This window comes from Radiomyces spectabilis (genome assembly GCF_025331425.1).
Source record: "Radiomyces spectabilis strain NRRL 2753 chromosome Unknown BYT42scaffold_1, whole genome shotgun sequence".
Lineage (NCBI taxonomy): Eukaryota > Fungi > Mucoromycota > Mucoromycetes > Mucorales > Radiomycetaceae > Radiomyces > Radiomyces spectabilis.
The window spans coordinates 1,481,816-1,496,820 of record NW_026251926.1 but is presented as its reverse complement, the minus strand read 5'-3'; the positions used below and the strand labels follow the sequence as shown (position 1 = coordinate 1,496,820).

At 43.8% G+C, this 15,005-nt stretch overlaps 5 protein-coding genes across 5 annotated transcripts; 3 read left to right on the top strand and 2 right to left on the bottom strand.

Moving 5' to 3' along the window:
• Positions 1-3: 3 nt before the first annotated feature.
• On the top strand, positions 4-4,356 carry BYT42DRAFT_19458 (uncharacterized protein). The gene is made up of 4 exons (XM_051562483.1): positions 4-167; positions 229-393; positions 459-3,032; positions 3,086-4,356. Coding segments are annotated over exons 1-4 (3,648 nt in total). The 5' UTR covers positions 4-166; the 3' UTR covers positions 3,994-4,356.
• A 1,021-nt stretch (positions 4,357-5,377) lies between these two features.
• Positions 5,378-8,470, top strand: BYT42DRAFT_19392 (uncharacterized protein). The gene is made up of 10 exons (XM_051562477.1): positions 5,378-5,638; positions 5,721-5,885; positions 5,947-6,066; positions 6,131-6,471; positions 6,528-7,399; positions 7,465-7,537; positions 7,610-7,701; positions 7,870-7,989; positions 8,056-8,193; positions 8,267-8,470. Exons 1-10 carry the CDS (start codon positions 5,538-5,540, stop codon positions 8,378-8,380), a joined length of 2,136 nt encoding a protein of 711 aa, XP_051428342.1. The 5' UTR covers positions 5,378-5,537; the 3' UTR covers positions 8,381-8,470.
• A 640-nt stretch (positions 8,471-9,110) lies between these two features.
• BYT42DRAFT_486320 (uncharacterized protein) lies at positions 9,111-9,389 on the bottom strand (the record flags this gene model as incomplete). Its single annotated transcript, XM_051563755.1, has 1 exon — positions 9,111-9,389. A coding segment is annotated over one exon (279 nt), but the record flags the coding sequence as incomplete, so codon positions are not given.
• Positions 9,390-10,751: 1,362 nt separating this feature from the next.
• Positions 10,752-12,268, bottom strand: BYT42DRAFT_552294 (protein-tyrosine phosphatase-like protein). Its single transcript, XM_051566362.1, has 6 exons — positions 12,077-12,268; positions 11,889-12,005; positions 11,769-11,829; positions 11,503-11,705; positions 11,062-11,434; positions 10,752-11,003 (listed from the first exon to the last, which is right to left on the bottom strand). The coding sequence occupies exons 1-6, from the start codon at positions 12,205-12,207 to the stop codon at positions 10,884-10,886; spliced, it is 1,005 nt and encodes a 334-aa protein (XP_051428340.1). The 5' UTR covers positions 12,208-12,268; the 3' UTR covers positions 10,752-10,883.
• Positions 12,269-13,668: 1,400 nt separating this feature from the next.
• BYT42DRAFT_552292 (ras related protein 1b) lies at positions 13,669-14,825 on the top strand. Its single transcript, XM_051566361.1, has 3 exons — positions 13,669-13,953; positions 14,036-14,302; positions 14,496-14,825. Exons 1-3 carry the CDS (start codon positions 13,897-13,899, stop codon positions 14,724-14,726), a joined length of 555 nt encoding a protein of 184 aa, XP_051428339.1. The 5' UTR covers positions 13,669-13,896; the 3' UTR covers positions 14,727-14,825.
• The last annotated feature ends 180 nt before the right edge of the window (positions 14,826-15,005 follow it).

Genomic DNA, 15,005 nt, shown 5'->3' with positions numbered 1-15,005 from the left:
GCTTGGATCGAGATACTCGCATGGACGGCGGTATGCTGACATATTGCACTTTGTCAGGCGTGGCCAAGGATATTTCTGCCGTGCCAGCGACACCTCTGTGAGTGAAAAGGAAGGCGTTTCCACCTCTCGCCGCAGTCGGCGAAAAAGGGCGGTGGCCTCGTACGAAAGTGAGTATCTCCTTAAATGTTATGTGTCTAGATTGCGACTCATCGCTATATTGTTTTGTAGTGTTTTTCTTACAATCCGATGGCAAGGCGAGAGGCACACACAAAAGCAAGCAAGATAAAGAATTTCATATTCCACCTAGCAGAGTAAGAGGACGAAATCCAAGGAGTCGAAAAGCAACGGCAGAACAGATGGAAGACCGAGCAGTAGATTCTTGCTCTGAAGAAGGTAGACCGTGAAAATGCACTGTCCGTCATGATTTATTGGCTCAACTCGTCATTGTCTTTCGCCAGGCATATCTTGCAGCGAAAATGGATGGCTGCCGTCCTATAACGGTGTCGTTCATTCATCTACACACAGCTCGAAACGAAAAATTGATAGCCTAGTAACGGATGTGAATGTGTACATCGATATCACTAAAAAGCCGAAAACGGAAGAACGAATACCAACACGCTCAGCGGAAGGGGATAATTCTATGACGAACGAAAAGGAAGACGTATCATCTGCACCGCAGTCGTACGGACCATCTATCGAACCACATAACCCGTCGTCGTATCAAATCAATGGAGACGAACCAAGCGCCGACCTATCTATACCACAGACAGCACATTCAAACCCGTTGCCATCTACGACGATAACAGATAAGAGTGAAACTGGTGTCATGGACGTAGATTCCTTTACCCCAAACGATTCTGAAGTGTTATCAACGAATGGCGACATATGTGCTGATATGAACGGATCCGTTAGACGTGTCTCTAGCACTGCTGACGATTTTCATACCGACCTATTCGATGATGTATCAGAGGTTTCCTCGGTGGCGAGTGAGAATTTTGAAGACACCATCGACGAAAAGGCAAGCATCAAATTTATGACCTTATTCCGTGACGGCAAACTACTTGATATCGGCATTGACGCATCTCGATTGACGTGCATTGTTTGTGGCAACATGTTATCATTACGGAAAAAGATCAGTAAACGGTGTTGTCGTTGTGAAAGACATTATACCATCTATGGATTGGAATGGCCTACCCGACGACAGAGACAACGTCGACCGCCAACTCAAACCATAGAAACACCGGCGTCCGCAGAAACCACGATCGAACTGGAGAAAGAGGAAAGCCAAACTTTGGAACCGGAAAAGGAGCGACCAGAATTGCGGCGTAAAAAGCCGACCTCTGAGAAACGTAGAAGATCACCAAAGAAACCATTTCACCAAGAAAAGGCTGTATCCGTTGTTATCTCAGATAACATCGATCAACCTGCCACGGATGCATGCAATGAACAAACTTGTCACGACATGCCGGACGCAAAGCCGATTGCCGCAGCCACTACATCCAACGAAGAATCTGATCCCGACATTGATGCTCAACAACCCATGAATCCTGGATCAACCGACGGAGATTATTACCCTTTCATGTCAAACGGAACGTTATGCGATTGCTGTATGGTTATCCGATCAGAGGAAGCTGGATCAAGCATAAAAGCATCGGCTCTCTTGCATCCAGACTGTATCGAGTGCCAGCTCATGGCACAAATGTATTCTGAAGACAACGCAAACGAGTCGCTATGCCCTCCTCAAGATTCTCCGCTTGACCCAGAAAACGAGCGCCATAGACCAACGGCGTTGCAGGGCGATGATAAGTACGACAGAGCGGAGACATTGGATAAGCCATCAACACCACCGGGAAACCCAGGCGAAGGTACTGGAGACTTTGCACAATTTTCGCAAGTGGTGGATCAGCAAGTAGATACAGAGCGTGCCGATCTTAATCACCAGCCAAAGCAACCGAAAAAGGCCACTACGAAACGAAGGACCTCGAAACCGAAGTTGGCGAATGGAACGGTGAAAGGAAAAGCGGCGAAAACAAAAGCGCAGGAAAAATCATCCGATGGTCAACCATTGGAGAACGTTGAGGAGCAAAATGCCGGCAGCACAGTTGCAGTGAGAAAAGGTAAAGGCGCGGTTAAAAAGGGAAAAGGGCGTTCAGCAAAACCGAAACCATCACTGCCAGTGGGCCCTACATCAATGTATTCTCTTTTGGAATCCAATCCATTCTACGGTCCACCGCCACAGTCCTCTTCTTCTGCAGAACTATCCATCGAAGAGAGAATGGCGAACTGTTCTTTGGAAGATAATGACTCACCGTCGCTTTATCCTGGCACCGATGCGAATTCTTGCCAACCGCATAGTCCATCGCATCTTCAGCTTGCCGGCCATTCGCCATTCACGCCAGATCAAACAGTAATCACGGACAATGCCAGACTTGTCGGATCTGTAAATGAGGAACTATGTTCTTTTTCAGAGCCGTCAACTAACAACTTGCCTTCCCGACAACCGAAATCTGCTGGCAGAAAAAAGAAACCTCGAACGCCAAAGTCAAAAGGTATTGGCCCGAAAGCTGTCGGAGACGCTTCGCTTGAGCCTATGGCATCCCTCACGGTACCAACGAACAGTGATCTCGCGCCCACATCAGTACAGACGGTGAACCCTTCTCTGCCTGCAGATACGATGAGTGAAATGCTGTATACGATGGAAGCTGCTCCTGGCGTGCGCGAAGATGCTATGGTCAATTGTGGAGACGTAAGCTCAGTCATCAATGGTGAATCATCAAAACAACCGGGTTCATCAAAGAAAAAAGGAAAAGCGGTTGTTCGCAAAATTGCCAAGCCCAAGCTAGCCAAAGCTTCACGTGTTAGACAGAAGAAGAACGCATCACAAGACACACAGACCATCACCTCATCATCACTTGAGCCTGAAAATGGATTGCATGGTGAACAAGATCTTCTGCAAAAATCGACAACAGGAACATTACAGGTTCCGGTACTTTCAAAATCGAAAATTGGTGCGTTGCGCTCCCTGGAATCAGGTTTGTGATGATATCAGGAAACAGCAAAAGTCGGCAAACTAATTCATTATTAGGGGACGAAGAATTATCATTGGCAAAGGAATACCTTGCCAATCTAGCAAAAGTTCAAGAAAATACTGATCCAAAACCAGCATCTTCTGACGCGTCTACTGCTTCATTTCAAGCTCCAGCTCAAAATGATACTAGTGAAAGGACAAACGAGATAGAGGACCTTTCAAACGCGCCATCAATGGAAATGTCAGATAAAGTCATGGAGATCGACCAAAGCGCGCGAGTTAACGCATCTGGGAACGATAGAATGCAGCCGAATGCCACTGTAAGCACAGAGGTTTCAGACGGGCTAGTTCAAGCGCAGGGCAAGCATGACATTGAAATTCCTCCATCCACGAGTCCACCCAAGAGCCGACGCAAACCAGCAACAAATAAACCACGAAAAAAGCGACAACCTGCGAAATCTGCGGCTGCTGCTGCTCCTGCTGCTGCATCAGCAAGCAAGTTAGCCAATGGATCCAGCGTACCATTGGCAAACTGTCATCCAGCTTTAGTTGAAGAGAAACATTTGGAGAAACCTGTCATTGACGGCAGTGATACCACCGCTGTGAAATGCAATGGTGCCCAATTTCCAAAGTCGATGGTTCGGTTCGTTGAGGACAATGCAGATGTATCCGATCTGTCCGCCCTTTTACGTATGGGTACAGACCCAGAAATGCTTCTATACCGACGGAAAGAGCTGCAGAGGAATGTCGAGGAAAGTAACGCCTATGCAGGCACTTCACACAACGAGCAATTGAGGAAAATGCAGTCTATCCTTCGTCTAGAAGGGGATATCACTTCGTGCTTGGGACAGCCGGTAAAGCCCAACAAACCGGAGGAAGGAGGGTCGCTGATGTTCGATTTGAATACAACCTTTTCAACAATGCCTGTCAAAGCTGGTAATTACCGTGGATCCATTTTTTGCTGATTTTAATATGTTAAACGGTCCTTGCTATCTTTAGACGGGAATTCCAACATGACAGACAATCAACCCATTCCAGAACGAAATAGTATACCCTCCCCAACAAGAGATGACAGTACAAAGTTGCCTACTGTAGGTCTTTCATCAACTCATGATACCTCGTCCACAAACGGTTCAGCAGACGGTCAACATGCCGATATCGTTTTACCGTTTTTCCCCAATATGGCAGCAGAAGCTACAGCGACGTCTGTGGGTCTGGAATCTCCACTAACGACGATCTCTAAACGCCTGAAAAAGAGAGCCAGTCTTGTTGACAAAATCCAAAAACTGAAAAAGAAATCCACTGGCGTCACTGCCTTGGAACTGAAGGAATCATCCAATGTGTTGCCGACCAACCACGGATCGCAAGAACCCACTATACCCTCTGAAACATTTCCCATGATCGGTCTCCCGGTCAAATCATGGTCTGAAAGTCGAGATAACGACGGCAATGAACAAGTGGATTTCATGTATCTCCAACAAGGAAACGGCTATGTAAGCGAGGAAGGATGTCCCTTGCCTGGTCTGCCGATTCTTCCGCAATATCAGAATTATGCTGATCTTGAAAGCTATACACCGTCGCAGGATGCTGTCAAAGCGGATTTGCCGACACATGCAAATTGCTACACACCTGAATTCCCATATCCATTGTCGCCAACAGATTCATCATCTCCTTCGGACCATCTCTTCGTTCATATCGATTCGTCAACTGTCACTTCCACGACTGAGGATTGTGCGTCTTCGTTTGGAGCGCCGTCAAGATTTCGCTCGAGCAGGCTCGAAAATAGCTTAATTCTCAATACGGCCGTTGCATCCACTAGGTTGAGCACCGCGCTACGTCCGACGGAGGTGTATAACCAACCGATCTCGGATCCCAGTGCGTTGCATTCCTCCCAACAGGATTCCAAAGTAGGACGTAGCGGCTTTGAAAACCATAACAAATGGTAACTTTTTCGCACTAAAAACAATGGCATCATCACTGCATATTCAAATTGTACATTACATTTTATTCATTTTCATTTTCGAAATAAAATACGGATTGGTCCAACACTAAAAAAAAACTACAGTATGTTGCATGCTATTTACCGGACGGATTAGATGCGAAGGATATGTCAAAACGAAACAATGATTCCATTTGTCTGCAATTGATGAGCAAGGGAAGGGCTTTAGTATGATAAAATCTGGGGTGACAAGTACGCATATTTTAATGCGTTGATGCTTGCTGCTTATGCATGATACAATTTTGGCGCCATATTATGGGTCGCAATACATGATTCCATGTCTATGTCATGATGTGCGCCTTCAAAATGGTTGAATTTGACAGAAAAGGGTCGAACTCATTGTTTCAGAACGCTCCTATGCGATCGCTTTATTTCCCCTTGTCGAAAGCAAATTTCCAAATCAAGTGAAACATGCACTAGCGAATATTATGCGTTGAACAGGGTATCGTTCTGCCTTGATAAAAGGCTCTTGACGTGTTTCTGAGAGATTTAGTTGTATTCAATTGCGCCATGGCTGAGACACACAAAAAGTCCTCGCAATCGCGAGCCGTCATGCTCGAATCGGATTCACCGGATCCCTCATTGTTGAAAGTGGCACTACTTGATCCAAAGTACGTATCACTTGGTTGGTTGATAGACTCCCCATCAGTGCAAGCGGTAGCAATAACACAGTATGGCTTTCTTCTTTGTTAGAAATGATTATCGCGAATTGCCGTGGAAAAACGGACTAGGGTCCACGTCCGAGATCAGCATCTATCCTCCCGATAAAGATTATCAGAAGGAATCCTTTTTCTGGCGGTTTAGTATCCATTCTATTGATGCGAACTGCACCTACTCTTTGTTTCCTGGCTATGATAGGTTTGTAGTGCTGAAATAACCATAATGAATGGAGTCTAAAAAGGCTTTAATTGATCTACAGCTCGATCATCGTTTTGCCTTTTGACCACGAGCGACAACAAAGTTTGCTATTGAATCATCAAGGGAATGAACAATCCACGAGCATCAAGCCTTTATTTCCGTACACGTGGAAAGGCGAATGGTATGTCAAAAAACGGCTTTTGTTACTCAAGTAGATGCTAAAAAGAAGCCTAAAATGACACAAGGGCGACCATCTGCAAGGTGACAAACCCACCCATTGAAACATTACAGTTTATGATCAACCGTGACCTCGGCTCGGCGCAATTTCATGTGGATAAGATTGGGTATTCAGCTCTGGATGAAGGAGGACAACCGGGCGAGAAGTTGTTATTTGGCGCGTTTGCCTTGCTCTATGTTGTTGAAGGTTATGCTGAAGTACGTTTGGATGGCGAGCATTCGAAAGCGTCGTCGCACTTGGTCTCTGAAGGTCAATCCCTGTATGTGGAACGCGATGAAGATGCCAGCCCTACATCACTGCAAATCCATTCGGCGGATGCTTTTGGTAACAAGGCCCGTCCCGGTGTCAGTAAGTTGAAAAATGAGCATGTGGCGAATCATTGTTAATGCCATCATTCTTCTTAGATACAACTGTCATCACGATTGAAGTGTCGGAAAGCCCTCGATCGGGATTGAATACGCACAAGGATCGCAAGGGAAAATCCGACAAGGAGCAGGAAACATCAATAAGCAATGATGCTCCGAGTCAACGACGTGAATGCCGTCGTCGCAGTTCTTTGGTGCCTTGTGAAGATCAACCACTGGGAAACCAACCGGAGATACACGCCATGGGTCAGCGCCGGCGATCCTCAGCATCGGATGTGATTGAAGAGTTAGCAGCGACGCTGAAGCGGTCCAGTTTTTCTTCGTTGGATGAAAGTCTGCGCCGCGACAGTTTGGCCATGTTAGGTGGAACCTATGCTCCTACGCAGATGTATGAACCTCCAGCCCTTGCAGCCATGGATAGAGGTTCGGCTATGCCTCCGCCGCTGGTTCGCGATCGACTTGTGATTGAAGACTTTGCGCCCAAAACGACCAACACAGTATGGATCAAAATGATGACGCAAGGACTGGGTGAATGGATCCGTGTGCCAGTGATCGTCTTGCGAGGTGAAGAAGACGGACCGGTGGTGGGAATCACTGCAGCGGTTCACGGTAACGAGCTCAACGGTGTCCCTTGTATTCATCGCGTTGTATCCGAGATCGATGTTCAAAAACTCAAAGGGACGGTGGTGGCGGTGCCGTGTGTCAATGTCGCGGGCTATCTCAAATTTCGACGCGAGTTTGCGGATGGCCGTGATTTAAATCGAATGTTCCCAGGCAAAGAAGATGGATTTGCTTCTCAAGTGTACTGTTATCAGCTGATGCATAAGATTATCGCACAGCTCCAGTATCTCGTCGATCTGCATACCGCAAGTTTCGGTCGCGTGAATTCGTACTATGTCCGTGCTGATATGGTAATTAAATCAGGGTACACATGTGAGCTGCTTACATAAAAGCGACTAAGCCAAGATGGGTATAGAACGATCCTGCATCGGCCATGTTGGCCAAGCTGCAACAGCCTCAAATCGTGTTGCATAATTCTGGACAAGATGGTCAGTATCATATTTCTTTTTGATCTTCTTGAAAAAGGTAAGGACACTCCTATTGATGGGATGTTTTGTTAGGTACACTGCGATCGGCGGCTTCAGCACGCGGTATTAAGGCCATCACGGTAGAAATCGGCAATCCTCAATTATTCCAAAATCAGTATGTCCAGGTAAAACAATGAACGGTCAGGCTGCTCTATTTTGAACAACATCAATATTGATTGCCAAACTTGGATTTCTATTATTGTTTATTTTATTGGCTGCGTGCTTGGCTTGGCTTGAACGTATGGCGATGTTTTGCCGTTGAACCTTTTTTTTTCTTTTTTTTTTGTGGATAGTGGGCGTTCCAAGGGGTCATGCATTTACTGGATTATCTCCACATGTATCCTTTGGAAAATGCAGGCAAAGATATGATGATAGGACCAGCAAATACGCTACTATGCTCTAGTGGATTCTGGGTAAGTCAACCGACCATGATTCAGCAGATGAAGACAGGGTTGTTCACTCATTGATGCAAAATATAGATATACACCAAAGTAGGTGGCGTTCTTGAAGTATATCCTGGTGTAAACACGATCGTCAGCAAAGGCGATCTTATTGGTCGTATCAAGAACATGTTTGGCAATGTTGTTGACGAATACTTCTCACCCTGCACGGGTATTGTAAGTTGCATAGTGGCTGGCATTGAAAAGCACCGACTGATGAATTCAATTCTTTTTTGGATTGGTATGACAGGTGATTGGTCGCAGTTCGAATCCGGTGGCCATGGCAGGCGATCGTATCATTCATTTGGGTGTGATCAAACGGAAAGGCGAGACACTGGCCAAAGAAGCCAAGGAAAACTATTGAGAAGCCAAATAAAAAAAAAAGTTTATGCTCAATGCACCAATCATGGATCGTTGTAGTCAGTTGAGACGCAACAAAAAAGAAAATATGGCGCCCAAAAAAGAAGGATACTTTCATTATCGATGCGCTGTGCAGGATTTTTCCAAGGGGGAGAGATGAAAGGAAAGATCACTTTGGACAAAAATGGGATTTTTTACGTCTCCTAAAAAAAAGGAAAAAAAAGACGACCACAACAAACAAATGGTAGTCTCAACTTGTCAACGTTCGACGATAATGGTCGTCCTTTTTCTTTGTGTTTCTAAGAAAATGAAACAAAAAGGCGCGTCGATAGTATTAGTTTATTATATAGTGGTATAGTGACGCAGAGAAAGGATGGCACAAAAATGGTGAAGTGAAAATTGGATGAAAGAAAAAGGAAAAAGAATCGGAAGCTTATCTACAAATTTGGAACCAATGGCATCATCGTACGGCGATAAGCGGATCATTAGTTCGTCTGGGTGGTAATATGATGCTGAACTTGGCAAGACAGACGGTGAAGGTGGGAAGAAGCGTGGTAGGGAGGATGCGGATGTGGCTGGTGGGATTTAACATCGATTGGGTAGTGATATGACAAATGGTTGTGGTCGTGCATTGGAGGATGAGGGAATAAATGGCCCATAAAGTGAGGGGATCTTACGTCGTCGTGTTGTGTGGAAGAGGAGGAAGAAGAAATGCCAGAGCGGATAGAACCGCGATCCAGGGAAGGCAGTCTTGAAAGATCGATGTGGTGGCGGCGCAATTTATTGTTCCGCTCTTTCATTAGTGCTTCATTCAACGCTTCATAGTCAACGTTTGGATCAATGGGCTCGGGTTCCTCTGTTAGATATCCCAATTCCTCAAAAAATAACTTGATATGGGTTTGAATGTGATTGTTGCTGTCGACAACCGTTTCCTCTGGGTTGAGTGGCAAAATTTGAAACAAATTTTCTTGACACTCCGAGTCTTCAAGCCAGGTACAAGGTGGGTCATCGTCATATGTTTGTAGTTCGTTCGGTTCGTCGTCAGGCGTCAGTGGTACGAGCTCAAGACATGGTAGAAAACAAGGGCTTTCATTCATCGTATTCAAAATAAAAGAATTATATAACAATTTTTTTTTTAAAAAAAAGGTGATAAAAAGAGGATAGTCTCAAAATTTTTTAAGACTTTTTTTATATGGGGGGCCACGCCAACAGACCTGGCAGCGCTCGGCTCTCCAATGTGAGTAATGGACCGCCGTCCAATCGCAGGGTTAGAATTCAGCAAGGAGCCTATGTTTTTTTATAGCTTTCTTGCACCTGATCCGCTATTTTTCTTTGGGAATATCCTTTTTCCCTCTTTCCTCGCTGTCACTTGAAACCATTGGGCTCAATGCCTTGAAAAAACCGCACACGTTTTTCATAATTGCTCTTGTCCCTTTCCCTAATTCATGTTCCTCACTGCTGTTACTGAGATTGAGTGATCCGTCCTTGCAGCATCTCTCATGTCTGATCTACCACTGAGCTCTCAAATATGGATAGGCAGCACAGCGAAGAAGACCATAGGCATTGGGTCAAAACTTTTGTCCTACTTATTTAATCAGGAAGCTGATTTGGGAATAGAGACAGATATTTGAAAAGCTATTTCATTTTATTTTGCTGCGGCAATGCCATGGTGACACTCCTTTGACGCCATCTGCTGTATGCATGTCCCTTGATCGTACAGAAAGGTGCGTTGCGAATAGCAATTGGTTTGTTCACTCTCACTAGTCGACAAACCCACAACCTTGGAATTAGAAAGTGTGGAAATCGGCAAATGCGCCGCAACATTAGGGGGGAACAACATTCACGTCGCGTGACACTATAGGATTGAAAAGAATCAGAGGAATGAATATGAGAAATGCAGTTGTGCGACGTACCGAACGATTTATAGCCTAGAAGAAATATTGGACCGACGGCACGGATACCATCGGTAAATTGTCGAAACGCATCAATGAGAGCAGACATACAGTTATATGAGCGAATTTTGCATAATGCGACAACAATAAGGCAATAATCGTACTCCAATCTAAGAAATAAAAGCAATCGATTATGCAACAAGTGATAAAAAGTACGTGTGATGACATGTAAGATCAATTTAAACTATTACTTTTTAGGATTTCCAGCTTATGCGATAGATTATGCATTTACTCATGATTCCATCAGGATTCCAGCGGAAACAACATATGACACACTGTAGTCATAATGAACTTGCACCATGTTTGACATATCAATGTGCCTTGCATGCTGCTGTGACAACACGAGTGCTCTCTCTAGAGAATACTCAATTGTTGATGATAGGTTTTTCGTCATGGAAATACGTAGCCGTCCAAAACCACATGAGCATTTCCCCGTTCAAGGCATGTCCCTTTAATATAAATACTTTTTTTATACATGTAATGACAAAATTGTTTATACAGACAGTCGTCAAGCTTGGACGTAGACAGATGGACGTAGGCAGGTAATGATAATATTTATGCTACAATGATATCGCGAACCTGCTGGCGAGACGCTTCGTTGAAACCGATGTGATCAAGGAACCCGGTGACAGAACCGTACTTTTCTTTCAGGAACCCTAACAGCTCCTCCATAAACTATGGATGCTCTCGATTAACTGATTGTCTCATAGGCAGAGTAACGAGGCGAACTTACTTTGGGTGGGGCATTGGCAAATTCTTCGGATAAACCAGCATTTTTCAAATCGACGAGCATTTCCGTGCGAATCGGCTCCAAACCAGCTTGTGTTTTGGCATAGTCCTTGACAATGATGTCTTCCGGCACTCCGGCGATGTATTCGATTAAGCAAGAGACAAGTCCTGTTCTGTCTTTGCCTTGCGTACAATGCACGTGGATAGGATAGTTCTCGGGATCGGTAAACACCTGCAATGCTTCCAGAATTTCGGACTGGCAGTAAGTGACAAACTGCTTGTACATGTTGGCGACTCCCATAGGCGTCAAGACTTCTCGTGCCACATACACGGCGGCCTTCTTTCGCTGACATAATATCATCAATACAATGATGATACTGAGTACAATTTTTGCAATATTAGTTGTGGCAGATTCTTTCCAGGGACTGATGATGTCAAGACTTACACTTTCAGGCGCAGTGTACAAGACATCCATATGCACGATCGTTGAAAATTTCTTCCTGCAAAGTCAATTCTATACTTTTTACGCAGTACTTGACTTTGGAGTTGTTTTCCCCGTTCAACAATCACATTGGGCTTTTCTTCCTTGGGATGATTTGTATCGACATTGATGATGGGTGCATCCGCCACCAAATCCGTCTTGCGGACCTTTAAATTAACGGTTCAGGACGGCTGGGTATGGAACCTGCTTGGTTTATGTGACAAGCTTACCTTTTGAATGGCAGTGGTAGGGAAACTTTGGTCGATGGGTACATGTTCACCGCCTTCAACTCTGGGAACCGGTAAATGCATTAGTTCCCCGAAAATGCACCTTAGGAAAGCATAACTTACGTCGACCGTAAATCGATGATGGTTCGGATATTGTGTTCTTTTATAAAGTCTTCCACATTCTGCTGTGTGAGTTTATCAAGCGATGCAGAGCGGAAAATGAAGCCTTCTTTTATGTATCTAACAACAAAAGAAATTGCCAATGAGCGTCATGTGGCATGATTCAGTGTCTTTCTTTTTGCGATATATACTGTTTGCCGGCGTCATTGTCAGCCGTTGAGACTCCCAAATCTCGAAAATTGAGTAAATCAGGCATAGTACTTTGAGTGGAGGTGGTGTTCAGAGATGCTTTGCTTGATGAACTGGAACCAATGGAGACCATGGTGACGAGCAATGGGAACAGAAAAGTAAATAATCGCCAAGAAAATGAAACGGGAAAAAATGATCTTTTACATGCGGAGTTTGGCGACAATGAATTCAAAACGATATGCAATTTACGTCATGGATTTGAGAACCGCTCACTTGGAAGCTGTATTCCAAGAGAGCCAAACACCCCACACGCGACAATTATTGGAAGGGCGAGATACCATCAACACTTTGCTTCGTCTGAAAGGATATGACTGTTGTTCCTCAACAAATTTTGCAAGTAGAATGGCCACTTATTGATAAGTGTATCACGAAGTTGCAGGTTTCGTTGGAAGCTCAATACATAAAGATTGAAAAAAGTGCGAAGCAAAAAAGGGTGAAGACTCCGATAAAACTGGTATATCCGTGTATTGAATGCTTCGCCGACTCGGGATAACATTGTTGCAAACTATTTATACGTGTGAATAGAGAAACGATCCACGAGAATCAGTGTATTGTCTTTACCCTTTTTTTGGCGCCCATCGATCGATAATATGCATACCATCGCAAAATAAGTCGAAATGAAGATCAAACAATGATATATACCATCTCGGCATAATCCATTTCTGACAGCTTACCAAAAGTGCCATTTTCTAATCTGAAACTTTATTACTCATTATGCCGATGCATGATGGTCCTGAATTTGAAAAAAGCCAATAACAATTCCTCCACACCGCCATATCTATCCCACACGGTTCAATTCTACTCGTGACATTTCTAGACAACAAAAGACAAGGAAACAACTCTCTATTATGCAATGTCAAGTTGGTAATGAATATAAAGATACAGTGATAGTGACAAGTGTCGCTGAGCAATATGCCAAGTTGAGTTCAGGTCGACAAATGAGTTTAAAATGATATCTCGAAGGGTGCTGCAAATCGTAGAAACAATCCTATTTTTTTGGCCGACCTGTGCTGATATTGGAGCAATGAAAGATTTGGAAGGCATGATGATAATGTTTCATCAAGATCTGGCTCTGATCGTGGTTTTTCTTGCACGGTGAAAGCCAGCAAAAAGTTTGCTATCATAGCTCGCGAATGCGTGTTGATGGATTTGCATTGCTGGGCACAGATCCTCAACGATACGGTGGATGCCATGAGGGGAACGCCATTTAGCGATAATGAGTTGACTATGGGAATCATTCATAACAGGTGACAGGGCATGAACATGATTTGAGATCGATCTTTGTTGTTGCATGAATTATTTGCACATCAAACCTGCCTCGCGATCTGGATCTCGATCTGGTACAAAACCAGGTAACACAATATTAATCGACCAAAGGCAAGAGCCGAAAATGGACACACTGCTGTAACGCGCGTGATTGGGGGAAACTACCCAAGGATGAGCGTACGGAGAACGACCAGCGACTCCCTAATGACGGCATCACTTCATTTTACCGTGGATTTTTTACAATTTTTTTTTAGTCTATTTGATTCATACGACTTCTCTTGTTTTTTACCTTTTTTTATTTATTCATTTATTATTTCAGCAACTGACAGTTTGCGTGTATCAGCAACTTGGTCTCCTTATTATTCCACGCGCTTTTCTTTTTCATTTCCTTTCTCTTGTTTCTACGTTTTTTTCTTTATTCTTACTTGCACCACGCTTTAAAGCAGTCATCACCATCTTGTTCCTCATTCTGTTATAGCCTCATCTTTAACACATCATGAGAGAGTACAAACTCGTCGTTTTAGGATCCGGAGGTGTCGGTAAATCAGCCTTGGTAAATAAATAAAAAAGAAAAAAAATTCAGCTTATTTGAATTCGCCAAGATAAAGTATAAGACTGACTTGTCAAATGTGTAGACGGTGCAATTTGTGCAATCTATCTTTGTGGAAAAATATGATCCCACCATTGAAGATTCGTACCGCAAGCAAGTCAAAGTAGACGGACAGCAATGTATGCTCGAAATTCTCGATACCGCTGGAACCGAACAATTCACGGCCATGCGCGATCTCTATATGAAGAATGGACAAGGCTTCATTTTGGTCTTTTCCATCACCAGCATGGTCACCTTGACCGATTTGCACGAACTTAGAGAGCAAATTTTACGGGTGAAAGATACCGATAACGTAAGTATCCGTCAAACAGAAATTGAGGATTTCAAATGACTTAACAATTTTTTTTTATTTTTTTTTACTCTTATATTACACATTTGTTTTCTGTCATTCCATTGGTGGTTTCGCTCCTGTTTCCTCCTGGTTTCAACTTTTAATTTTTTACTTGTTTCCATGAATGGATCTCTTCTGATGGTTATGTTGACAGGTACCTATGGTATTGGTAGGTAACAAGTGCGATTTGGAAGATGAACGTATGGTGTCAAGAGAGCAAGGCATGATGCTGTCACAGCAATGGGGTGGGAAACCTTTCTACGAGACGTCGGCACGATATAAGATCAACGTGGATGAGGTTTTCTATGATGTGGTGCGACAAATCAACCGACAGATGTCGTCCAAAGACAAAACAAAGAAGAAATTCAAATGCCACATCCTATAATACCCATTTTTTCCTTTCCTGGATTATCATTTGTGAAGCCACATTGACCGTTTGATACTTGGCCGATCCAATATCTTTTTTTTTTTTTTTTTTTTTTTTGGTTAATGGCATGGATTCCCCTTGTGTGATACACTTTGCAACGCGTAAAAGGAAAAACAAAATTATGCGCCTCTTTTCATTATGTTATTTAGCTATATCGTAATTCTATTTTCATCTTTGCACAATAAAATACCCGTTTCCGCTTTCGTCATCCCAGGAAAGATTGGATAAATAAGGCAG